At 36.7% G+C, this 26,850-nt stretch overlaps 1 protein-coding gene across 3 annotated transcripts; it reads right to left on the bottom strand.

Moving 5' to 3' along the window:
- Positions 1–282: 282 nt before the first annotated feature.
- Positions 283–25,531, bottom strand: LOC139120087 (transient receptor potential cation channel subfamily M member-like 2). 3 transcript variants are annotated; one of them, XM_070684166.1, is made up of 27 exons: positions 25,171–25,531; positions 23,374–23,423; positions 22,258–22,480; positions 21,184–21,281; positions 20,334–20,535; positions 19,231–19,392; positions 18,356–18,553; positions 17,773–17,962; positions 17,016–17,184; positions 16,372–16,510; positions 15,945–16,017; positions 15,217–15,317; positions 14,644–14,778; positions 13,828–13,881; positions 13,217–13,367; positions 12,540–12,726; positions 11,551–11,688; positions 10,989–11,130; positions 10,492–10,569; positions 8,118–8,255; positions 7,560–7,688; positions 6,731–6,982; positions 5,160–5,346; positions 3,836–3,983; positions 3,158–3,336; positions 1,795–1,933; positions 283–1,360 (listed from the first exon to the last, which is right to left on the bottom strand). In XM_070684166.1, the coding sequence occupies exons 2-27, from the start codon at positions 23,394–23,396 to the stop codon at positions 445–447; spliced, it is 4,551 nt and encodes a 1,516-aa protein (XP_070540267.1). In that variant the 5' UTR covers positions 23,397–23,423; positions 25,171–25,531; the 3' UTR covers positions 283–444. The 3 variants fall into 3 exon arrangements, with proteins under 3 accessions (XP_070540267.1, XP_070540269.1, XP_070540268.1); XM_070684168.1 differs by having other exon boundaries at positions 23,374–23,438; positions 25,171–25,311; XM_070684167.1 differs by having other exon boundaries at positions 23,374–23,420; positions 25,169–25,293.
- Positions 25,532–26,850: the final 1,319 nt, after the last annotated feature.

The raw sequence follows: 26,850 nt of genomic DNA, 5'->3' as shown, positions 1-26,850 counted from the left end.
TCTACACCGTAGTTGTTCAGTACTACTTATATTCTTTACAAATGCTTGATCATAATTTACATATTACAAGGTGGACGCTATCTAAGGTACGGAATTTCAACATATATCTCAAACATTGCATATTCCTTGTTCGATCCTAAAAAGTTAACATCATGGCTTTTAATACTGATCAGTCTTTGCTCTAAAACAGCAATGGATAAATGAATGCCTCTGGTTTCAACTTTAAAGCTAGAATTTTTCTTAAAGTTTCTCAGGATTTCTTGGACTCAAAATCACTCTTCAATTGTACATAATATATGGTTGACGACATTGTTTCTGACTATTTTCATGTATCTGTTATGGTGTGCATAGATGCATGTGCATTGCTCGACAAACTGACTACAGATGTCAAAGACAACTGGCATTTCTCGGCCTGCTTTACTTGCATTATGATTAAGATTTGATTTAATCTGTCTCATCGGATGCATGATACAAATCATACTCCCCCCTAAATCGAGATTTGGTCTTTTCAAATCCACTCGTGTCATCGTCGTCATCATCATCATTATCGATCGGAACGGCAATCTGTTCTTTCTGCTTCCAACCTCGGACATTCTCCAGCATGAAAGACTCCTTGTGTCTCTCATCTTTCTTTTTCTTTTTCTTCTTCTTTTTCTTTGCCTGTTCTCCGTTATCTTCACTGTTATCATCATCTTGAGGCAGTAGTCTCATCTCATCGTACTCGTCAAAACGAACTTTCCTCGTGTCCCTGATGCCATTAGACTCCCTATCATCACCGTTTGATTTTAACACACTTTTTGGACTGGGTGCTCGAAATTCTTCCCAGAGGGGAACCAAAGATCTGGTTTCAAGAAGAGGCAACTCTTGATCTTTACTGGGTTTGGATTTTGGCTTCTTTTTCTTTTTTCCTCGTTTCTTCCGAGGGGAATTGGCGCCATCATCTGTGTACTCCTCGGCTGTAATCTTGGTTGCCTCCTCGACGCTCTCAATAGCTCTGTCATCGCCGTCCACTTCATCAAAACTATTCCCCTCATCCTGTCTCGCATCTCTCTGACTTCTCACCGGTGGTAGATAATCATCGCGCCTCTGAAACAGTTTACTCCTTGTTCCTCTTTCTTCGTCCTTTCCACTTTCAGCTCCTCCTATACCTCCGTCTCCATGGTTACTAGGACCTGGGCGTTCGGCACTGCCCTGGGAACTGGGTCCTGGTTGGGCAGGATTGCCCTGGTCGGGATCATTCTCACTGTCTTTTCTCTTGTTGTCGTCTTTTTGTTTGTCTTTCTTGGCTTTGGCTTTCCCTTCCTGTCTCGCCTCCTCCTTCTGAAGAAGTGTTTCAGCACACTTGGCGATCACATCTAGTCTGTATTTAGAATTAAAAACAATGACACGTATTTAATCATAATGATGGATGTCGTATCTGCAAACCCACTTCCCTGTAAACAGGTCAACTCTCATCATTGATAACAATCAGTTAGACCATGGTGGTGAAAGGATCTGTCCTAAAACTTTGCTATAAGTCTATAAAAATCTCACAATTTTAAATGAGAACTTAAAAATGTGACAGAATGAGTTGAATTTTGAAACTGCACATTATTTAAAAGTTGGAAAAACAAAGAGACACAACTTATATATGTGGACTAGTACTTGCAATTGTGTATTATTGTGACCTGCAACTCCTTGAGTCGCCCAACTTGATGGGCTTATAAGTCATAGGTTTATGTTTTATATTTTCTGGTCACTCTGCCTGCTTCTCTCTCTAAATAATTCCAAGTTTAATCTTTGACAAATACAAACCTGCTTTCTATCTTGCTCAATCTTTCTTCCACACTGGCCTCTTCTTCTTGCAGTTTCTTTTTCCGATAACTTGCAGCGCAGTCCTTTTCCAGCAGCCACAGAATTTCCAGATGTTTTGCAGAGTATGAAGTGGCTGTATCTGTAAGAATATCAGAACAGAAAAGTTTACTTTGTACAGAGTACATGTATGAAGTGGCCATGTCGTTAAGAAATACTCAGTCTAGCATTTATCAGATGCTCTGCACTTGATAATCTTTACCTGTAATCCTGGTAATGCTTTGAAGTGTCCTTGTGTATTTTTGGGCACACCACAACTACATACCCTTTAAGCGCTGTAATTTTCTCCCGCCAAAATTTTAGTGCAAAAGTTTACCAATTTTTATGAATTTTTCTGAAATTTTTTGATAATTTTGGACCACTGGACATCATATTTTATTGGCTACAGTTTTTTATCAAAATTTTGGCAGAAATCTGAGAAATATTGACAAGAGCATATTTTATAAAGGCAACAAAAATTGACGTTGGCGCTCAAAGGGTCAAGGTCAGCATACAAGAAAAAGGTAACCAAACAACTTTGCCCTAGCTGTGCTTGGAGACATGCACCTGCATGTATAATTAATATTGTAGAATGTTCTAAATTTTTTTTTCAGTACCTTCCTGGTGCTGCTAGTATGGAGTCTTGCTTTTGTGCAATTTGAAACTGTACTCTCCCCTCTCCCAACCCATATAGTTCACAAGGGGTATCGTGGTGTTTTGACTTTCAACTGTCACTAAATTTTTGGTACATGTAGTTTATTTCTCTAATCTGAAACTTTGCATGGTGTCCCCTGATTTTTGTTCTTAACTATTAAAGAAAGACAATGGTTTAGATTTTCTTGAGGAAAGTTTAAGATGAAGTATATAATTTGCATTTTTTGAGGCACATTTTACCTTAAAAATACATTTGAATGACATTAATTCATGGACAAATCAGTATGACATGTCAAGTTTGTTGTCGATGCATGAAGTTAAACTGTGTTGATTCAATTAGACTTTTGAATCAAACAATAATGAAATTAAACCAAATTTTCTCCAGTAAAATACAACTGGTGGAAATTTGCATATTTGTATGTGTATGCTGATGTCAGTGGGTAAATGGAAAGTGGAAATCAATATGCTGAAGGGAGTCCATTCTTTGGTACACTGAGCATGCATTCTCTAACTTGAGGAATGTTTAACACTTCCTGTGAAGTTTCCTGTCTGGGACATATGTGTATTGCTGTACTACAGCAAATTCATTGCATGCATGTTACCACAGGTAAATATTCAGACTTCACAAAATGGAACTTATACCGTCAGGGAATGCTAACTTATACCAGCTCACCTTCAACAACAGACTTATTTTTCACTTTGTGATAAACCCATCTCAGAATAAGGAATATATGGCTGAGAATAATGAGAGGTGGCGCCAAGGGCGGCCTGTCTTCAAACTCCATTACCAAGTCATACACCTCATACTTCCACACTTGTAAAGAATTGGTCTGCACTTCTTCAAATACATAACTGTCAAATAAAAAAATTAAGATGGATTAAAATCAGCAGGTCTTCTCACACTGAAGATTTTCAAACTGTTTGTGTCGAAGTGATTTCTCATCGAAAAAGTGATTTCTTGAAATTTCCTTTTTGCATTAATATGTGAGTTTTCTGTGAGAACACTTGTGAATCAGTGATGTCAGTGTTCTCCACAGCTTGGAAAAACAAAGGGGTGACCTATTTACATAACAATGTATCATTTGCATATTCATTTGTTGTGAAAATTATGCATTCTGTTGTATTGTTATTAACATGTGAATAGCATGCTCAAAAAAACCCCAGAGGGGTGGCCCACTCTTCAAATCCCCTTGTGGAGTTCCAACCCTGGAGGTGCAACAGTTGTTTAAAGGGCACATAGATTGAAAGTGATGGTGATGAAGATATTGAACTCAGCAAAATTTTATGGTAGGCAGTGTATATCCAACATTGCAAGGTAGGCATTGCCATTGGGAAAACAGAAAAACATTACCTGAAGATGGCAATGAGCAAGTTTAGGAGCAAGACATTTCCCACGATGAGATATATGGCAAGCAGGAAAGGAACGACCGGATGGCCTCCGGAACAAGACTGGGTGGGATCAATGTTACTGGCATCGCATATCGGATCATCACCAGAACCTGTAATGAAGAAATTCACACCATTGTTATTTGCTTTCACCTTAATGGATGAGCTATACTGTACACGCATGTGCAGGCATTTCACAACATCAGAGCTGGCTCTCAAATTATTACTGTCTGAAATTTAGCTAAAATTAACAAGTCATCGTTGATGACACAGTCCCCACTTGTTAATGGGTACTTTGATTACATGTCCTCAGAGAGGATAGAGTCCTCTTCTTTAGGTCTGTGATAAAAATACTTTTGAATAAATTCGCTTGATACATGTCTGAGTTGTAGTTCACGACATGAAAAAATCGTAATAAAATGGCCACATGTCGGCCATATTGGATCGTATCACAAAACAAATCGATGTGCATATGTATGACATAGGTCAATGTCCTTGTACAAAGTTTGAATAAAATCGGTTGAGATATGCCTGAATTATGGCTCTGTACATGAAAAAATTGTAAAAAAATGGCCGCACGGCAGCCATATTGGATCGTATCACATGAAAAATTGACGTGCATATCTATGACATTGGTCAATGTCCTTGTACCAGCTTTGAATAAAATCAGTTGAAACATGTCTGAGTTATGGCTCTGTACATGAAAAAATCATAATAAAATAGCCGCCTGGCAGCCATATTGGATCGTATCAAAAAACAAATTGACGTGCATCTGTATGACATATGAAGTAATCCTTGTACCAAGTTTGAATGAAATCGCTCCAGGCATCTCTGAGATATCTGCGTGAACGGACGGACGGACGCACGCACGCACGCACGCACGCACGCACACACGCACGGACATGACCAAACCTATAAGTCCCCCCGGACAGTGTCCGTGGGGACTAACAAGGATATTAGCAACGCGAAATTAACAAGGACTAGTGTTTACATATTTGGTCATGCCTGAGAACCGATGAAGACCCATTTTGAGGCAATTTAGTCTGTAATCCCAAAAAAGACTGTCTTGCTGAGCTGGGAAAAAAGTCAGGATTCTGCATGGACATTTATTCTCACTTTCATGGTAAGCTGAATGAAAGTAATCATTAATATATAGCAATACAACATTCCAAGAAGTTTACTTCATGCAGACCAAATCTTACAAATGTGGTGTATTTATACAAAGTAACCAATTCATGCGGACCAAATCAACAAATGTGGCGTATTTAAAAACAGTAATCCATTCATACCATATATTGGATCAAGCTCCTCCAGGAAAAGTTCACCATAAATCTGGAAGTACGGCATGTAGACGATATCCCGGATTATTCCCCAGTACAGCCGTCTCCTTCCCGGATAAAGCAGTGCCTGGGCGGACACACCATAGGCTATCATGAACACCAGTAGAAGTACCAGGAATAGAGCCATCTCCTTCAACTGAAGCAAAATGGAGAGATTGTAATGATGATGTAGCGGTGTGAAAAAATGGAGACAATTTTTGTAATGCTAATACAGACTTTGAAAGAGCTTGCTCATTTTTCATGCGACAGAGAAAAGTCCAATACAAGGATCAACCCCCATACCTGCATATATATTAATCTGGTTGGCATTTAAAGAGGCACTCCCACTTTGTAACATTTTTAAAACACATTTTTTAATGCCAACGGTCAATATTTGACTTGGCGACTGCGCGCGGATCACGAGATATCGATAAAAACATGTCATTTCCCGAGCCTATTTTTCACATCCCGAAGTTTTACGATCATTCTAATTTTGACTCGAAATCCCCCGAAGGTTTGTTGTTGTGCTGATTGACGATATTCTAGGGAGTCTACAATAAGTTTGAACGACGCAATTAATTTACTTCCCACTGCAAAGACTTTATATACAGCATTATGCCTTTACCTCAGGTAAGTTTTTAAAAATTTCTCCTTAGTTTATGTCATTTTCATTATTCTAAATCGGTTGTATTATATTTTTAACAAATACCACATAAACATCAGTTTTTACATGTCAAATATTAGCCACCTCTGATGACTACATTTTGTCATCTGCCACACAGTACGCCGCGCGTGTGGTATGCGTGCGTGGCATGCGTCTATGCATATTACGCGGCAGCCGCTATGTATCAACCGCACGTAACTGTGCTAGTCACCTTTGCCAATTCTGGTGGAATCAAACTTTGTTTTCCGTTTTTTCTCAGAGTCAGTAAGACTCAGCTTTCTCCCACAGGCCATGACTGATCACCGACGCCAGTGGTACTGTGGCGTACAGCAGCGTCAGCGTAGACTCGTACTCCATAGCTTAGTTGACAATGGCCCCAGTGCCGAACGTTCGATATTCGGAAGCTGAATTTAGGTGGGCCACCGGAATTCAAACTTTTACTTTCTTGAAGACATGTTTTTATCGATATCTCACGATCCGCGCGCAGTCACCTCGTCAAATATCGACCGTTGGCATTAAAAAAATATGCTTTAAAAATGTTACCAAGTGTGAGTGCCACTTTAAGGTTCTATCCACCTGAAAGGCTTTAAGTTTTGCTCAAATTTTTCTCAAGTAATCTTTAGCCATACTTTTTCAAAATCAAGAATAAAAGCCGGGGTCACCATGCAAATTTTCATGCTAGAGAAACAAATTACCCAAGATTTTAATACCGATATTTGAAATTCAAATTGGCTGTCATTTCTGTGTTGACTCTATGGAGAAAAATAAATTTTTGATTTTCAAAAAACTAAGATGGTGAAAATGTCTCTTACAGCTTCTATTAAGGATGATGAATTCAATTACTAAGTTTTTCTTGAGATTAATAAAACTGACCTACCATTTTGCCAATCATGATAAGTTTTGGTCCCAGAGTACTGTTGAGAGAAAACATTCTCAGGATCCTAAGGATGAAGATGGCACAGTTGATGGCATAGAGGGATCTTGCCACTTCCAGCGTTGGTTCAAACCATCGCAGAATGAATCCTATGATGGCAATTAAGATACTGACAAGGTCCATGATATTCCACCAACTCTTGGCCCACTTCCAGATCTTCTGCAAAACTGTTTCATTTTCTTCCGGTATGATTGACTGTGAAACAAAGGAGGATATTTTGTAAGGGGTAGAGTAAATGAGCTCTGACTGGCTGGCTCTGTTGCATTCAAGGTTACCGGTACTGCAAATCCATCATATATTGCAATCACATCCTTTTCTCCAGTTCATAAGCATAAGGTAAGAATTTCAATTTATATCCATAATTTTTTGACATTAGTTTTCTTTGATGCTTCACATGCTTTCTTGTATATGAGCACAACTATCCCATTGAAATCAAAGGGGATGTACCAACATCTGCTGGTAAAAGGGTTGACCAGTTTGCCCCATTTCCACATGTATTGGTCCACATTCATCGTTGATAAATAATGGGATTGGACTAAACCATGGAGGTTGAAGGGTTAACAGCCCCTCTAGTATTAGCACAGGCAAACTCTTCAACAGAGAATAAACAATAAAATAGAGAATTTGACAACATTTACGTGTGCAGATATCAATATCCCAATTTTACCACATGCATATAGTACCACATCATAATACATGGTCATCTTCAACAAAAAACATATATTCAATGGCAATTAACTGCCAAAATTTCAGCATTTTGTCAAAAACTTACCTGTCTAAATTCTTCTACAATAAGTGTACATATCCAACCAAATAGAAGACAGTCTCCAAGGTTAGGCGTAGCATTGAAATTGAACAGAATGGCGTAGCTGTACCACAGAAGAAATATGATGTACAGAAACTGAAATACAAAGATTAACAATATAAGCAACGATAAAAATATGTTTACTGAAACTTCCTATCTTTATGTCTTGAAGAACTATTCAGGGTAAAAATGGACCTACAGAAGCAAATATGAACATTAAAATTGCTTCAGACTGATTTTCTAACATATGACAGAATGGTAAATATATATATAGGGACATGGGTTGGGTCAAAGTTCAAACACAAGTCACTTTTCTTTCCGTAGAAGTAATAAATATAACATACTTACTTTCATGCCTTTTAGAATTGTTATAAAATTCAATCAATACGTGTAAAAATTCAATTATTTTTGTTTCTTATTGACCACATCTTAAAAATCAAATCTTAAAAGTAAAGCAGAATTATATCTATCTTTATTTCTTCCAAACAGAATCTGTAGACAAATGATTACTAAATGATCACTTACCGATCCTCCCCAGAACTTGGACACCGGTGCGTTGATGTAGACTGAGATTTTCTCACACGGTGTCAATTCTTCATCCTTGTTCTTTTCTTTGTATTTTAATTTTAACATCAGACATGGAATCAACCCAGCAAGTACAACCTAAATGTAGAGTTGAGAAACATCCAATGTGAAATCAGTGTGGCTTTCTACATACTCAAGGAAAATGGCGAGCATCTTTATTACTTTTTATCAATTTCTTACAGTTTTTTTTATTTCAATACACCTCGAAGAAATCTTCTAACTGAACAATGCACAAAGATCAACTTTGTTATAGGTGTATATGCACTGAGTCTGACTGTAAAATTGTCTCCTCAAAAACATTACATCGGTAATTACCACTGGAGTAAGTAAGTAAGCTTTTTACTGCAGGAACAAAGTCTTTGTTTTGTATCATTCTCAAACATTCCAATGTTATGAAAAATTTCTGCTTGTCATCATCTGAACATTGTTGAAAAACTCATGATGTGCCATTTTCTTCCTTGGTACAAAAACAGTTTAACCCTTTCACAACAATGCTTTGGCCTGAACCCATTATTTACACTGGTGAGAGTGGAACTCTTCACAGGTAATAGGGGTGAACAGGTTAAAGGTATACAGTCACCTGTAATCTAAATATATATATATATATATATATATATATATATATATATATATATATATATATATATATATATATATATATATATATATATATATATATATATATATATATATATATATATATATATATATATATACGGTCAAAGGGACGTTACTTGGTATTCAAAATGCCCATGTGAGGGCGCTGTTTTTAAAAAGCGGTCACCCGCTTAAAATCTATGATTGGTTAGATTTTCTCTTTCCATGGTAACTGTGGCAAAATCGGAACAGGTGACAGTATACCTTTAACAGCTTTGTGTACCAGCAAATGTCAGGTAAGGTAGACAGCAGATGGAGGATGACATTCGAAACATCTATCCTTTTCACAATTTTTTTCTGAAGTGTACTTTTTAGAAAATCAGTCTTAAAATTCAGAATATTTTTATTTCTTTTCAACGACGGACCCTTGCTTTCACCCCTGACTAGAGTAAAACATTTTTATTTCTTTGAAACCTGCCAGTACTTGGCAGTTATGTTATAATATAGCACATAGGCATAAAGAGGAAAATTGGCTTTTAGCAGTGAAATCATAAAAGAGAGAGAAAAGACTGACAAGAGAATATTAGTACCTCAAAATGTAGAGTTCGAGAGAAGATCCTATACACTGGAGGAAGAAGAGAGATTAATGGCAGATGTGTGGTAGATTACAAATGTTTGACAGATGCAAAATATTGCCTTGTTTATCCAGATAATTGAAATATTACTGGAAAGAAGATAAAAATATTACAGTCACATTTGTAATGAAGTGCAAGTATTTGGCTCGCTAAAAGATAGCTAGCAATGACAGTGCCATGTAAAAACCTACATACTGGATGAACTCTGCGCAAGCCCCCCCCCCATGGTTGGGACTATGTAATTTTCTGAATACAAATTAGGGATGGCAGCTTACCCAGACCCACCAACCCCACCACAACATGTTCAAAAATGATTGATTTTATGTCAGCAAAACATACGTGGAAAAGGTGCGGCATATGCTATGATGTTCAAAATTATATTGTCAATTTTGTTTGATCCAAAGACATAACAAACAGCCTTTTTGAAGGGCCAGCAAATATGCAGGGGGAACTACCAACGCAACCAGTAAATGCAGAATGAATAAGATGCACACAAAATAATTTCATATTTTGTCTTTCCTCTTCAAAAAAAAAATCAGGATTGGCTTTTGTCGAAACGTAATCTCGATAAAATCTAGTGTTGGAGTGGTTTGCCTGAGGATGGGTGCTTACACAGATAGATATAGTAGCATCATTATTACAAAAGTTATACAACTTACTGTACATGTAGCCAATAAATTGGCAAAAACTTATAAAACTTATCAATTAAAGCTTACATGTATAACTACAAGCAGCCTGCAAAGACCAATAGTGCACCTCTGCTATGTTAACATCATACAGTAAACACAGCAATATGATAACTATCAGTAAAGTCTTAGTCCTCTAGTAAACGTGTCTTTCTGAAAACTTTGCGTCAATATTAGGAACTGTGGAAAATTCTTTGCATCAGCCCTACTGGTATATCTTTACATGTAAACCAAAAAAGGGCTTGCGTCAAAGGCAATCTGTTTGTGTTGTGGCGCGTCATTCTGGCATAGAGGGCGCACTGCTTGGCTTGTTTCTTTCAACAGACACATTCAGGTGATTACAAGATGCACTGCAATTTCAAAAGGAAATAGCTAAATGGAATTTGAAAAACTGACCTGAAGTGGCGATGATTTGATTCCTCCTTTCCAGATTTTATTCAGAAGACTTTGACAACATGCATGTGATATGAACTCCTGGAAATCAGATCATGAAATATGAATCAAGATCGTGAAAGATGAAATATAAATCCATACAAGAAAAACAAATCTGGAATAATGACAAATACATTAACCATCAAAACTTCTGTATGTCATTTCTCTTGTTTATGTGAATACACATTTTAATGGTTTCTTTCATGTCACAAAACAAACAGTACAAGGTCATTGCTACAAATGATAAACTTGTCTGACATACTATGTTTTGTCTTCTTAGAACATTAGCTTTTCACGTGTGAATGCATTCAACATGCAAAGTTGTCTATATTTCAAATATTTTTCCTCAGTGTTATTTTTTTAGTTTCATATGCAAAAGGTTTTCATTCTAAGAATTTCATAATCATTTCACAGTCACAGAGTAACCGGTAAACAGCATATCCATGTAGAATCTGCCTCACCTTGCAATTAGCTTCAGCCGCCACGTTGAGTATGTTTCTTCCTCCCCAGGTAGAGTGCCGCCTCTCAATCAGCATCTCGGCTAGAACCTCATCGGTGTCGTAACACTCCTCCAACACACTGACTGCCAAGTGCTCAAATTTCCTACGGCAGTAATCACAAACATAATGTGAGTAAAAACAAGCTGAAACCACATCATACTGTACTCTCCCACTCCATTTCTCTACAAAACAGCTGATGAATTCAACTTCACTATACACTGTCATTTTTTAAAGTTTCCTTGATTTTTAGCAAAGTTGAGTAAAAGGCTGACAATTAAAACTTCTATACATTGACACATGCAAAGATGAGAAAAAAAACATTATGTAAATGACACAGCAGAATTTAGGCAGAAGCTGACAGATGAAGGATTAAGATACCGATAGAAGTGGATATATATATTTGTAGATGACCCCGGCAACAGCATTTTTACCTAAACTGTTGTTCGTGTTCTACAAAAACCACTGCAAATATGAATCTAAGCAACACAGGGGTCAAAGGTCGACATACAATTTGTTTTATTACCTTGCATTTTCATCGTAAGTTTTCTTGTCTTCTTGATCGCTGATAGATTCTGACATTGATTTGAATATCTTGACGGCAACTACCGCTGAAGAGATTGCTTCGTCGCTTAGTTCCCACAGAAACTCGGCCATCTCAAGTCTGTTGGAATGTAACGAGATATCTAAAAATGTGTGGTAAATCTGAAAATGATGTGGTGATACTCCTAAAATCCTAAAGAGCATGAAAATAATTTTTTATGAGGTGTATAAATATTTCTATGTGCCCTAGGGAGACCTATGTGGATATCTGGATTAAAGGTATACAGTCACCTGTAATCTAAATATGCCCATATATGGTCAGAGGGGTGTTCCTTGGTATTCAAAGTGCCCATGTGGGGGCACTGTTTTTAAAAAGTAGCCACCCGCTTAAAATCTGTGATTGGTTAGATTTTCTCTTTCCATGGTAACTGTGGCAAAATTTGACCACGTGACAGTATCCCTTTAACACTCAACATGTTTTGGTAGGAAGAACACCGAACGTAATTTTTCAAATTGCAAAATGTAACCAAAACAGTGACAAGAGATTGAGCCATTGTTTCTGACAAAGCAAAGAGTTCCCAAGCCTTGACCAAGTACTTGGATTACACCATGGCAGTAAGTACTGAAGTGAAGATACTAGATAAAGGAGGCTGTTTGCAATCATCAGTAACCTAGGGAGTCTTAAGGGTCTGCCTGTTTGCAATCATCAGTAACCTTGGGAGTCTTAAGGGTCTATGTGCTACAGATAGAGTACACAATCTTGTGAGCAAGGGCTTTATTTGGGCTCCAAAACACTATGCAAATCTTGTGGTAATGTCTTCAGTTGTGCAAGTGGCCTGTGGTTAACGACTATGAGAGTACAGAGGCGCGCACAAAACTCTTATGGATTGTGTCATTGGTGAATGGTTCATGTCCACAAATCTTCTGACTCACACTCACTGAGGATTGAAATAACTGATACAATGCACTAACCTTCCCATGAGTATTGCCCAGAGGAAGAGTTCTCTGAATGGCTTGCTGAAATTCATGGCAGGGTTGGTGAGTTCAAAAGAACCCATGGGTTCTTCCACATCTTCATCATCCTTTCCCTCAGAATCCTGCGAAGCATCTTGGTAATTTTTCTGGTATTCCTGATACGCCATGTGAACAGCACTCATACCTGTCAGAGATAAGAAGTTTATGCTTGTGTGTAAACTTTGGTAGCTAAGCTTTTGCCGTAATCAGCAATGTTAAAAGCTTAATTTGTTTATAGATGCAGACAGGATAGATCTTTCCTGGTTGTCTAGATCTGAGAATTTTGAAGCAACTTTGGATTGTTATAATTATATTGTAACTTGTGTCTGATCATGAGCCTGTGAACTTGACTTTGATCTTGTCATGCTGCTTCCCATGGATACAGATGTCCGCCATATTTTGAAGTGTGCAGAGCAATAACTAATCGTGTAATAAAATTGTTTGTTGTCTAAATTTGTTGGGATATATTTCACAAACAAAAATGTTCTTTATTATTTTATTTGAAATTTGCTTCTAACAAAATTGGCTCTTTTTAAACTTCGTCATTGTTTTACCATTTCAAAATAAACCATGCAAGTTTTCCTCTGCCAACAAAGACACAAATGTGTTGGTTTGTAATCTCAGTACAGATTTACCTGTAAGGTTCATGGACAGTGCAGCAAGAGCTCTCAGGTCCCGAGCAGTGCCTTTGAACTTTTTATCTCTGAGATAGAGAGGTTCGTAGTGCCCTCCCATCATCTTGCCGATGAGACGACCAATGTCACGGAGAGAAAACGGGCCCTCTTGCTGTGAAAGAATGTAATGTACAAGAATAACATGTAATAAGATAAAAGTACTTGTATTTGTGAAGGCACAGATTTGCACTCAATTTTAAAGATGGCAATTGATTTATCAGTGTAGGAACAGATACACAAATAAAATTTGTGTATTTATTTGGACCTAGAGGTGATGCAGACAATACAGTGTTCATGGGGTTACTGCTCTGAACATACTAGCAGATAGACTTCTCTTTTACAGTGAACAGCCTGTTGGTCTTCATTAAAAGCTCTACTTAATACTGGCAAAATGAAAGATTTTGGCTAGAGGAAAGGGTTGTACATGGGGAATTGGCCATCTAGCAAATCCATTCATATGCTAATAACTATACAAAAATACACACTTTCACAACTGTAACAAATGAATATGAAAATCAAAGATTGGTAAGTAACTCGGTTGCCTTTTCTTTTTTTCAACCTTGACAACTCACCTTACAAGCAGGTAACATGCCCATCAAGGTTCGAAAGTTACTGTCTGGCGGGGCCTGCAAAGTACAAATACATCATGCGATAAGCATAATCACCTGTTTCCAAGCACAGACATCTTTAATCCTTCAAGTGCTGTAATTTTTTCCCACCAAATTTTTGTGCAACATTTGACCAATCCTAATAAATTTTTCTGTAATTTTTTTCAAAATATTGGACGAAATGGACATCACATTCCATTGGATACAGCTTTTTATTTGGCAAAAATATGAAAAAAATATGAAGGCGACAAAAATTGACTTTGGCACTCAGAGGGTTCAATAGATAGATACATTTTAGACTTTGGAATTCAGTTACTCGTAACTGAAAATGTACTTCAATTAGTTCTGTTCTGTTTGTAACATAAATTGTAAGTTCTACCCTGAAATCACTTTGAAATGTATTGTGTTCTGCTTGCCGATATGGCCTTCGTAGGTGTAACATCCGTTTTAATTGTTGACAACCGCATTTCTGCTCCAGACTAGAATTAACACAACCGTACAGACTACACACAATGTAGTAAGTTAATAAAACTGATACGTGCATTTCAGCATGCTTCGGGGTAAGGAAAAATCGTATTTTGTTTTCTAGAACAAGAATAATTACTGTAAAAGTTATACCTACTGTCCCTTCAAACATGTCAAATGCAACGATGCATAACATTTTTTCAGAGAGCATTTTTATTCTCCTCATCACCCAAAGCATCACTGAGCATTGTTTAACTCTGGATATTAGGTACAATACAAATTGATAGATAGGATAGATACAGATATGTGACTCACTGAATTGTAGAGTTTTCTGAGTCTAGCCACTGTCAGATATTCCTGCATGATGACGCGGTTTTCTAAAAACAATTTGACAAACTCTACTTTGTTGTCTATCAAAGCCACCGTCATGAAGTCATGGAGTTCTTCACCCTGAAAAATCAAAATATGTGAGATTGTGAGATTGTGAGATCGTGAGCGTTTTCTGTTTTACTTGCTTTTTACTTTGTTTCATGCAAATAATTACCACAGGAAATTTGTATGTTATGTCTCAGGAAAAAAATTATCCTTAAGTTTGAGCTAAAAGTATCTTACATATAGTTCTGAGGGTCACAGTGATGAAACAACAAAACTTATCTTGAATGGCACCACCTTATTATTTCGTCAATTCTAAAACATCCATACAACATTTGTGACAACTCTTGCTTTTAATGCTCCCCTTATACAGTGACTACAACTACTTTTAATTTGTACAACAAATCCATGGCCAACACACTTATTCAAGCTCATAACACCTTATAGATATTCATAATTATGAGTGAGTTACTGCCAAGAATCCACCGTGATTTTAAAGTTCAAGGATTAGCTTACCTTCCATGTGATATCTTCAGTGAATATCCGTTCCCTAGCAACACCTATACAGTTCCATGACAATGCAAGCTCAATCTGATGTTTCCAGTTGACACCAGAACCTGCATACATCGATGAGTTTGAAACAGTAATGAGGACCGTGACTTAAGTTCATGGAATGGTCGTAAAAAAGGTGAATCACTTTCAATAGCTTCTAAACATAAAAAACGAATGCCACTACAGGCCAAATCACACTACTTACACCTTAGTTAGGATGTTAAATGTACAAATAATTCAAGTTAATACAATCAAGATGAACCAGCTTTCTTAACACTGAATTTATAATCCTTTGTCTCCATGAAATATATGTCATGTGAGAGATAGTTTTGTGATCAAGGATTTTGTAATCCCCTTAAAATCCATCAAGTGGTATCATTAAAAATGTAACAACATTGGATGGTGATGAATGGACTTAAAAATTGCACCAGTGACAGCGGTTTGAAATGTGAATGATAAGACCTCAACTTTGGCCGATGAACAAAACAAAAAATCTGGGAAACTCAACACTGGTGGCGCTCAACATCACCTCTCCATATCGTCACAGTCCCCCTATCACTGTGGTACAGTGAAGATTTTGGCATAGGTTTGTGAAGTAGAAAAAAGCTCTGGCTTGAGAGAATATATTTGCAGAACAAATGAAAAATGTACGGTTCATGAATTGAGTCCTGTGATTAGAATCACTGACTCACCTTTGAGAAGGGCAGTGAGAATGGCCAAGTCCATCTCAGCTTTGTCTCCTTTGTCCATATCAAACACTGTTAGCTGAAGGACAAAAAATACAGCAATTCAGCTGAACAGTTTCCTTCAACTAAATTGTTGATTTCTATGTCATATACCCACTGTACTTGGGGAAAAAAAATTTAAGTACTGCAATTTAACTTTGAATTTTAAATTTCATTTGTTAATTCTAACTACTTACAGTATTTAAAACAATTCACATGAATGTAAGAATTCATTTCTGGGCAAGCAGCTGTGAAAATTTGCCCATACAGCATTCAGCCATTTTAACCTTCCTTACAAATCACTACCATACTACAGAAGTCAAAACCAATAGCTGGCAGGCTTCTCCTGTGAAAAATAGAAGACCAATAGAGTGACAAAAATTGCATGCTTTACCAAATTTGTGTACCCAACAATCTCTTGGATGTCCTTGCATACGGCGTTCAGTTTTTCATGGCTCTGTTCATTGCCGTAGGCAAGAAGCAATTTCTCTTTCAAAATTTTCATCTTATCCCTCTTCAGATGAACACCATTGCTGCACAGTAAAAGATGTAAAGAAGTCAGTAAGATACAGTAAGTACACAGAGCATAAAATAATTCATCAAATCACTGGTTTCATAAATAATTGTGAAGGAAAACAATGTCATATTTTACACATCAAATTTGGCCTTCAATACACTGAAAAGTAACTACATAAAAAGTGAAACTAAGAACCTATTCCATTTATTGAAAAATTTTTAAGTTTTTTTTTTCAAAGTTTGCACAAAGGTTTTAGGACAGATGCACAGAAGAATATTGAACCAAAGTTTCTCAATCTCCTTCAATTTCAATGAATTTTGATTAATTTATTCAAACTTTTGAAATTGAGGAGGTCGATTTTATTCTGCATCATCAAATATACTTTTTTTAATTTACATGAACTTGTGCTCTTAAAAGAAGCAAATTATTTGAAAACTTTGATAGGTCCATCAAAAGCAACATATATTAATAATTTGAGAGATAAACCACAGCAATATAATTTTTCACCAACTTTGACTTACTCCTTTTTGACAGCATTGTTGTAAGCAAATGCCAGTATATCTGCAGCCCTGCCAGTGCCTTCACAGATCACGGCTGGTATCCCACGTGACACCGCTCCTTTCACCGTATTGATGGAATCAACACCGCCCTCTATCAGCAACATGGCCACAGGTACACCGAGGCCATCGTCTGCAATCGACAGAATTGAATTAAAATTCAGTGAAGCAAATGGACTAGTCTCCAAAGGCAGATATATTTTGAAGATATGCATACAGGAGGAGTCACATGACATATCCAAGGACATTTATCATTTTCATGAGACGGTTTCGTGGAATTTGACGTTCGTAAGGGACTACATACTGTACAGTAGGTGTGCAGTTCAAAACAGTTTTTAAAAACTGTAATGTTGATGATGATTAATTTGATAGTTGCAGAAATGTACATGAAATGAAATCCCTTTTTTTATCAGTGAACAGTGGTTAAATAGTGTATTATTCATTGTGTACTATTTATCATGTTTGATATCGTAGCCCTGCTGTAGAAGTATCAGCACTAACAGTGTAGCTATGTACCTTCCTCCAAAATCTCAGACAGAACAATTCTTGATTATTTTTGGCCACCATTTTGATTATGATAATCGTGATTTTGTTTTGACCAGATCTTTGCAACAATTCTTAACTTTGAAGATCAGCTGATACATGTACCTTAAACCTGAAATATGTTCATTACCAAATTCACAGTCATGAAGGGAGATAAACATGACTTTGACAGACTTACTTTCAGGATCTTCTGGGTCGATGGGAGCAGCAATTTTTTTCTCCAGCTCTGACCTGAGCTTCAACTCTACGCCGAACTTGAGGTCAGTGCCATTGTCAACCAATATGAAGTGAGTGTGTTCTGGATTGAGTGATACCGGATGACCCCTTTTGATGACTGGGTTCACTTTGTAAGTTGCTGGGTACAAACCCTGATGTATATATGGAAATACAGAAAATATCATGCTGGTCAAAATCTCATGGTATACCGTCACTAGGTGTGCTTTATTGCTTAAATCTTTCAGCGCCAACGTCTATTTTTGTCCCCTTTATAAAATAAAACTAAGTCAATTTTTCCTCTGAGTTTTGCCAAAATTTTAAGAAAAAACTGTAGCCAATGAAATGTGATGTCCATTTGGTCCAAAATTATCAAAACGTTACAGAAAAATTCATGAAAATTGGTAAAGTTTTGCACTAAAATTTTGACGGGCGAAAATTGCAGCGCTCAAAGGGTTAAATATGAGCTTCATAGCATTCAGATATACACGGTATCATGCCAGGTTCAGTAAAAAAATCACAGATAACATCAGGAAAATTTTCCTCACCATTCCGTCCTCACTGACTAGGGAATCATGGTCCTCTATGTATCCCCACGGAGCAATGCCAATACACCGCACCGTTCGCTTGGCGCGACCTCCGACCCACTGCATGCGTTGGCCCTCATGCACGGCATCACCAACAGCTTTCACAATACCAGTATTGGTACCACCTGTTATCAGCCAGGTAGGCGTTGTCTGTGCTGCCTGTGTGCATCCAGAATTCAAAAAATAAACAGCGATCTGGTCACACTAGGCTTTCTATTGGGGAGTGTGGCACACTGAAGCAAAATGCAATCCATGTTTTCTCTTGACAAATAATACTTGCAGTCAAAATCATGCATTTTATTTATTTTCTCCGGTACTTCAAAGACATCTTTCATGGATATTATACTACAGTTGGAATGTGAATCAAATTACAGTGCAGAGAAATTCTATGGGGAAGTGCCACTACATGATAGGCTGGCTTAAAAGTATGTGAACTAAATCAACTCATATTGAGGACAACTGTTAAGAGCTGTGGTTCCACTCTGATTCATACTTGAAAATGATGGTGTATTGAGAGACAGAAGGAATTGAAATATTGTAAAAACATGTATACAGTGATGTAATATTGCTCATAATTTACATGCATTCTCTGAAAATTAAAACTCAAATGGGATTTCAACATCTCCTTCATTATTAAAATGCATTACAAATTTTAAGTCTGTGACTTCTGCAAGATGTATTATAGAACTAAATGAAGCAAACACTTTTCCTTCTTTAACATGGCACACATGCAAACATAAAATGTAAATGTTGGGCTTTCTAGTTGAAAAAAGAAAACTCACCAGCTGCTCAGAGGAATATTAAATGATCAAAGAGAAACCAAAGTCGATACTTACATTGACCAACCCTCTACTAAAGACCTCAGCATGTTGTTCACCAAGTTTGTAATTTTTGGCTCCACCAGTGATTGAAATGACAAGATTGGGTCTTGGCAGTTTCCACAGATGAAACAATTCCAAAATGTCATTGAGAGGGGTATCGTCTGAGATTCTAACATACTGAAGTAGAAATAACAAATAAACAAACAACATGTTTAATCCAATCAGATGTCTCCATGTGAGTCATATATAGTCTGCCGGGAGTATATTTGCAGAACAATAAGCTGAAAATGATAGCTGTATCCTTGAAAGATAAGCCTTGATCAGCCAGCTTCCTCTCCTGCTGATAACGTGTAGACTATTATCCAACTGCTTTGATTTCTGGGAGATTGTACAAAAGAGGCATTTTACCAGCACAATGATGCATGGCATGGGCAGACAGTTGAAAACAATTACAATTTCATCACCAGGTTTTTGTAAGGTACAACACAAGAAAGTCCTGAGTACTCTGCCAAATAAATCCAATATGCTTAAAAGTGTAGAACAAAGTTATGCTATCAACGTTTGCAGTAGTTGTGTGACGTATAACAATGTTTATGTGCTGCAGAATAATGGGATCTTCTTAAGGCAGAATGTGCCTTGGGGCAGATATTTGGACTCTAAAATTTTTACAATGCGTTTCTGGCCTACCACTTGTGGGGCTCATTTTGAAGCTCGTGGAGAAGATAAAGTTTTCAATGGCTTATTTTTGTAAAAAATTGTAAACACCAAAAATTTTTTAATTTTTCCCCATTAAGTTAACATTTTGAATTTTAAATATTGGGTAATTTCTTACTCTATTACCAAATTTTTGCACAGTGACCCCTGATTTTTAGTTTTGATTTCCATTTTCCATTTTCACAAACATAAGTTGAAGAAAACTTTAATGAGGTTCAAAATGAACCCCCACATGTGGTAGACCAAAAAAGTATATATAATTGTAAAAGTTTCAGAGTCCAGATGGGCCGAGGCACATTCTAACTTTATGTGTGTCTGAATATATTTTTTTTCATTTCAGTGTTACTCCATGGACTATATCCTGAACACTAGCTGATAAAGACTTTTAGAAATATCTGTGTTACCTTCGCTGGCTTTTTTGTTCCCTCAGCTTCACTGACAAAAGTGATTTTGCCAAATGCGTCAGTGGGGTACTTTCTCACATCACTGGTATTCTTTGGGTTCCAAGGTCTGTCTGGCTGCTGCGTGGCTTCGTAAGGCGGTGGTGCCCCGTTGTCTTCATCATACAGTTGTATATGATTCTCTGCTAAACGCCCACAACAACAACTGTAAGAAAATAAGTGACAGACAATCATGTAAAGGAACTTCAGGGATATTAAAATAGGTCTTCATCATAAAACAAAATTACTTGTAATGCCATTTCGTTTTTTGTGATACTATTTTAAGCCAGTCCTCCCCTGATTGGTTGAAGAGTTGTGCTCAGTAATTAAATGTTAGCCCAGAAAGAAAAAATAAATTGTTCATCGGAATCGCCGCTTCTACTTTGCCTAATTTGGAATTTTTTATTTCACCAAATTCATACTTCTGCATTGCAAATACTTTAGTACCGCTGCTGGCAGGTCCCTACACTTCATCGGGTTTTCGCCGACATGTGTGATTCTGAATGAGACTTCCGACGTGTCTGCACTGAGCTCTGTCAACACGTTGTTGCATTGTCTGAATTTTGCAAATCACCACACATACTGGGTCAATTTTTGGCTGAAATTTCTCCAAAAAAATGTCCAAGAGACCACGGTTACCTTTCGCCTAATAAAAAACTAATAAAATTTTCGCTCATCACTAATAAACCTTGGTCCAAAAAGTTGATGAACAAGATTTTTTTTTCTCTGGCCTTATTGAAATTTTCACAAGAATAAACTTGTAGACGTGGTAAAACATGCAGTGGTAAAATATTTTTGATATGGTTTTACTCACAAGTTTCCAGGTTTTGATGGCTTTGGTGGAGCCGGAACAAAACGTATGCACTCTTTCTTCTTGAAAGTTTTGGCAATCCATACTGCTTTGGCGGTTTCCTGTATTTAGGAATGAAATGGTACAAGACATAGAATTTGTATACTAACAAACCAAATAACTGTTTAATCACCATGTTTATTTTCAGGACAAACATAATTTCTTCATTTTTAATTATTCATGGTTCAACACTGGATTTTATGCTACGTACCAGTTACAACTAACACTACTGTAATCAGTTTGACTATCTCAAAAGTTAATAAGTTTATTTATCAACCAAACTGCATCAATTTGTGTGCAAACAACAAGTATCACAGGTAGGAAGGCAAGCGTCAGACAGTGTCTGTTCTTGGATATTTATACTGTGTACTTGTTGGTTAATATATCTGAGATACCAACCATTGGCAGTTGGCAGATGAAACTACAGGTAATGCAATCCAACACAGATTTAGCTTTCAGAAATTTAAACTGTACTTCATGTGTTTCATAGAAAAATCAAATATGAAGATATAAAATGCAATTCAACCATCCCGTAAGAGGGGTGAGCAAATACAGGGTGCAGGACCACTGTGCTATATATTCTCCTGAGAACCAGCACATTATGCTACCTAGCTGTAGATCCACTTGGTATTACACTGAACTTGACCTATTGTCAAATCAGGAAGGAACCATGGACCTTCAGAATACCTATAGGTACAGCATCGCTGGATCTACCTGGATCATGATGCTTTTCCCAGGACTTTCCCTCAAATGCCAAATGGATCAACTCAATGTGGGACAAACAACATCTCAATTAATTTATCACCATGCACTCTGAAATGTTGACATTTTAAAACTTGGTAGAACAATAATGCTTTTCCTTTTGATATTAAATCCATGCAGGCATACAAAGTAAAAGAATTATTTTGGCACAGCACACGCCAAAATTACAAGGTGAAATAAGAGTGATGTGAGGAAGGAAATCCTTGCTCACTCTTACTTTGGCTGTAAAATGTATAGTGATAATACAAATTGATATTGAGAAAAGGTAAAACTCACATTTGATATAGTAGCTTCTCCATTCCTGGACAAATTGGTTTCTCTTCTTGGTAGATATCTGACAGTAGATATACGGCCACTTCTTTCTTGAATGCTCTCATTCTCTTGGAGAGTGCTGCTGTGGGTCAGCAGTCTGCTGGTGTTGCCCTGACCTTCTGGGCTCTTCCTCTTGAACTCTGACCTCGGGGTCGAGACTAGCTCTGGATAAACTTGTTTGGAGTATCTGTAGCACAGTGCAGGAATTTCATATAATTTCTAGACAATAAAGATCTCTGTAATATGTATGTTGATCACAACATATACTTTGTAGCAAATTGTCTTTGTTTACCAAAGTGACCCTAAAGATGATTGGTTGAATTGCAACACAGTCACTACATGCTGTTGAATATTCATAAATGCATGATCTCAGTGATAGGAACGTCCATCATGAATATTATCACTAATATTTTCATATTAAATGAATACTCGTTAAAACTTTGCATTATTTCATGTAAGATATCAAACTCATAAAGCAATGTAAGATACTGTGTCATTAGGACTCAGTGACTGTTGCAAAAATTATGCAACCAGATGACCTTTGACCCGTTCCTCCCTTCTGGCATGATTGCAATTGTACTGGGCTCAATTGAAAACAATGTTATTATGCCACAAATCAGGATAATGCCATATTGCTGTAGTGTCACTTGAAGTTTACTGATTAACACAAATATTTTTGAACTTTGTTAATCCAAACTTCCCCCCCACTTAACTTCATTTTTAATGATCTTGAGCTTTATTTACCAAATCTTATCTTTCCAAGTCCATTAATTTAATTATCAATTTTAAATTAAATTTATTTTTTTTTAATTGCTAGTGATTTTAAATTTAAATTTAATTAAATTTTCCGTTTAATTTAATTAGTCAAATTTTACAACAAGTTGAACAGTACAACATAGGTTTAAACAAATTATTCTTTGACCTTTTCACGGCAAAGTGTCACCCACACATGAAAACCGACCAAATAGCTGTAACCAGGGAACCGTAGTACAATTCTGAGTATCCTTGCACTGGCAGACTGCCTCACAATGGTACTTTCTGGGTCAATGCATCAAGTATTCTATTATTCATTGTACTCACTTTTTATTGAGAGACCTCTGCATGTCTTCTCCACTCCGCTAGACTTTTACCTGGGGTGAAATAGACTACACAACATGTAATAGAATTCAATTGTTTAATAAACTAGAAGGGCTAGCAATTTTAAATTGCTTTACCGAGCCTTTAAAAGTTATGATTTAAAATCAGGGATATGAGTACACTAACTTTCTCAGAAGCGTTCAGAGTTTTTTTAAATTTGCAGAAATTTAATTATGCTGTTTTCAATATGCTTCAAGCCATTTTGCTATGATAAAGACTGATAGGTTGTATTGGTTGACATCAAATTACAAGGGATAACTTCAAGAAGAATGCGTATGCAAGTTTTGATTTTGGTGGGAAGACTGCATTAATACCATGATAGCTTGTCAAATACTCAGTATCAAAGTAGGAATGTCTTAGATCTTGTTTTGTGCATCTGAAAAATGTGCTTATTTCTGTGAAATCATATTTTTTGATAGAAAAATGTCTTTTTAGTAACTTTATGTGTAGGTATTCAAAATCGCTGTCATTCATCAGAGCCACTCAAGTCATGAGTAATACTAAAATAAATCTATACTGGATTTCACATTACATAAATCCATATAAAACAGGAAAAATGCCTTTAATTCAAGGTAGAAAGCACCTTTGGGCCAGATATTCTGACTTGAAAATTTTATCAATACCTCTCTTGTCATCTGCTTTTGCATCGACTCATCTGGAAGCATGTTGAAAAATTGAGTTTTCAGGGTCTTCTTTTTATGAAAATCAAAAAAATCTAATTTTCCAACAAACATAGTGAATGTAGCCATTTTGAATTTTAAATATAAGTAAATTTCAGACAATTTGTCTAAATCCCCAAATCTGCGTGACGACCCCTGATTTTCATCGTCTTTTTGATAGAGAACGAGCAAAGTTTAAGCAAAACTTAAAAACTTTTGGTTCTGAGGCATTTATCACTTACACTTTCACTACCAATTACAGTTTGACTACAACCTACAATGTCTTCAACGGTGATTGTGGAACTGTTTACAGTTTCTAAGCGGTGAACATGTTAACCTAATACACGTGAGAATTAACTGCCTGAAGAGTTTGACCATCCATTGTCTGGTGGGCTCACCTACAATATGTCACTTATGGCCTAGATTCACTAGTCAACAAAAACATAAAGCAAACAATACACGCATATGTTTCTGACAAGAGTGACTTGGCATTCCAACTTTACTTGGGAATTACAAAGAAAATGCATTTGATATTTCATATTAAAATAAGTGTCCGAAATGTTTCAATGGACTTTCATTTCCTAGGTTATGTATTAAGAGAAATATTTGATCTAATTTCTGTGCGTTTGGTAGAATTTGTGGACAGGTTTCTGTAATTATAATGGTACAAATGTAGAAACATCGCCTGCTTCGAAGATCAAAACAAGCGATCAATATTAGAACAATACTGACAACAATCTATGCTTTACACATACATGGTTGACTTAACCAACTTATACCAGGGAGTGATACGGCACACCGGCCGACATGCGACATTTTATAGGGAAATTATTCTAACAGCTTTTGCCCAGCTTCGAAAGTACAGTAACACAGCCCTTCATATTTAATGTAGGACTGTTCCAACAATATGATATACTAGGGAAACGTATACTCTCGTGTAAAGTACACATTGCCACCACAGGTAACAACGTGACAGGTAAAAGGAATGTTTCTGCCCCTGTAGGTTTATTAACTATTAAAGTGTAAGTTCAATAGAATCTTGCAACAATGTTACTTTGATGAAAGAGAAATGCCCGCTTACCTTTCGAAAATTATTGAAATCAGAAGATCAAAATCAGTCTCGAATCCATACAGCACGTTGGTGTGTAGGTGACAGTTCCAGTATATTACGGTTACCTAGCGCGGTACTAGCATCCGATTTCACGGGAGACTGATTGGCGACTTGTCACAAGCTCCTGTCTATTGTGACCATGTCAACTGCGTACACCCATAGCACCTTTACGCGTTTTCATAGTGCCAAGCCGTTATTTCAAAACTATTTCATTTGTTAAAGGGTCTGGTGTCCGGTGTAAGTCGACAGGCTAAGTTCTACGAACGAACACACGCTGCTTTGACTATTCACAAAACTTGACTTTCGATTTCAAAATGGCGTGGCTGTTCCCATCGAGACCAACATCAATAGTTTGGACAAATCCTGTGCCTGGGTCATAGGTCATGGGACAAATTTAATGGTGCCCTCTAGAGGTGAAAGTATAATTGATGGTCCTCTCTCGCGCTTTTGTGTTTTCAGTAGAGAATTGAAATTACAAACCTTACTTTATCAAAGGGGTTTCCCGGATCCCCATTTTGTAATAAAACATTTCTGCATGCATACATATTTAAATAAATACATAGATACATAGATACGTACATAACTACATACATACATACATACATACATACACAAACATATATGTACATATTATAGTTAGTTAGTTAGTTAGTTTATTATAGTGACATGAGGTCAAAATTACATATTCTTCACAAATAAAGTAGAAATGTGAAAGGAAACCTCCCAGCCCAATGGACTTATATGTCACTTTGAAAACAAAAACAGGAAAAAAACGTGTACAATACACAATAGCAAAGGTATAAATTACACTAAGTGAGCCTATACAAACTTTCTTTTCTTCGAAGAAATGCTTTTTCAATATATTTTGCTGTGTTTCTAACATTATATTGTTGAAATATTAGCTTTAACTTTTCTGTGTCCGAAATATAACGAACTTGAACTTCTGTCAGACATTTCATATAAGTTAACCTTAAATCATCATAAAATGCACAATACAATAGAAAGTGAGTCTCGTTTTCGATAGAATTACTCTGACAAAATTCACAATGCCTTCTATCTGCACTCTCGTGATGAAATCTTCCACTTTCGATTCTAAGAGGCAATACCCCGGCACGAATTTGTGCCGTCAACGACCGCTGTCGACGTGACAGATTCAATGTAACAAAGCTTTCTGCTCCATAATGAGATTTAAATAAAATATAGGTACGTAACTTTGCCTTTTGTCTAGCATTTTCTAGCCAATCAGATTCAAAAATTGTCACCAACTTTCTCGTAACCATGGAAATGTCAATGTACAATAGGTTTTCCACATCTAAAATTTAAATTTAAAATATCAAAAATCTTACATATCTCATTTGACCAATTATTGTAATCATTTAGGGTAAAGTCCCACAAGAAGACCCTTTTTGTAAGTCTTTGTTCATCCATGGCAAGAAGTCTATTCAAATAACGAACCATATTAACAAGTCTGCGATTTCTACACGAGTTCCAACCAGTATCACCTGTAATTGCATGAGTTGGTGTAAATCTATGAACTCCCAAATAAAATCTCAAGGCACGGTTTTGGACTACATCACATTTATCATGCTTTCCAAAGCCCCAGACTGATGAACAGTAGTCAAGAACAGGGGTAACGCATGTATGATATAA

Source organism: Ptychodera flava, chromosome 20 (genome assembly GCF_041260155.1).
Source record: "Ptychodera flava strain L36383 chromosome 20, AS_Pfla_20210202, whole genome shotgun sequence".
NCBI lineage: Eukaryota > Metazoa > Hemichordata > Enteropneusta > Ptychoderidae > Ptychodera > Ptychodera flava.
Note: the sequence above shows the minus strand (reverse complement) of the source record. Positions and strands in the feature narration are given on the sequence as shown.

Excerpts from the sequence above, each read along its gene's own strand:
- LOC139120087 (XM_070684166.1), bottom strand. The coding sequence starts at position 23,396 with ATGCAGAGGTCTCTCAATAAAAA. Across the intron at positions 12,727-13,216 it reads ACTGTCCATGAACCTTACAG|GTATGAGTGCTGTTCACATG; the intron begins GTAAATCTGTAC and ends TATCTCTGACAG. Across the intron at positions 10,570-10,988 it reads CGGCTGAAGCTAATTGCAAG|GAGTTCATATCACATGCATG; the intron begins GTGAGGCAGATT and ends TCTGATTTCCAG.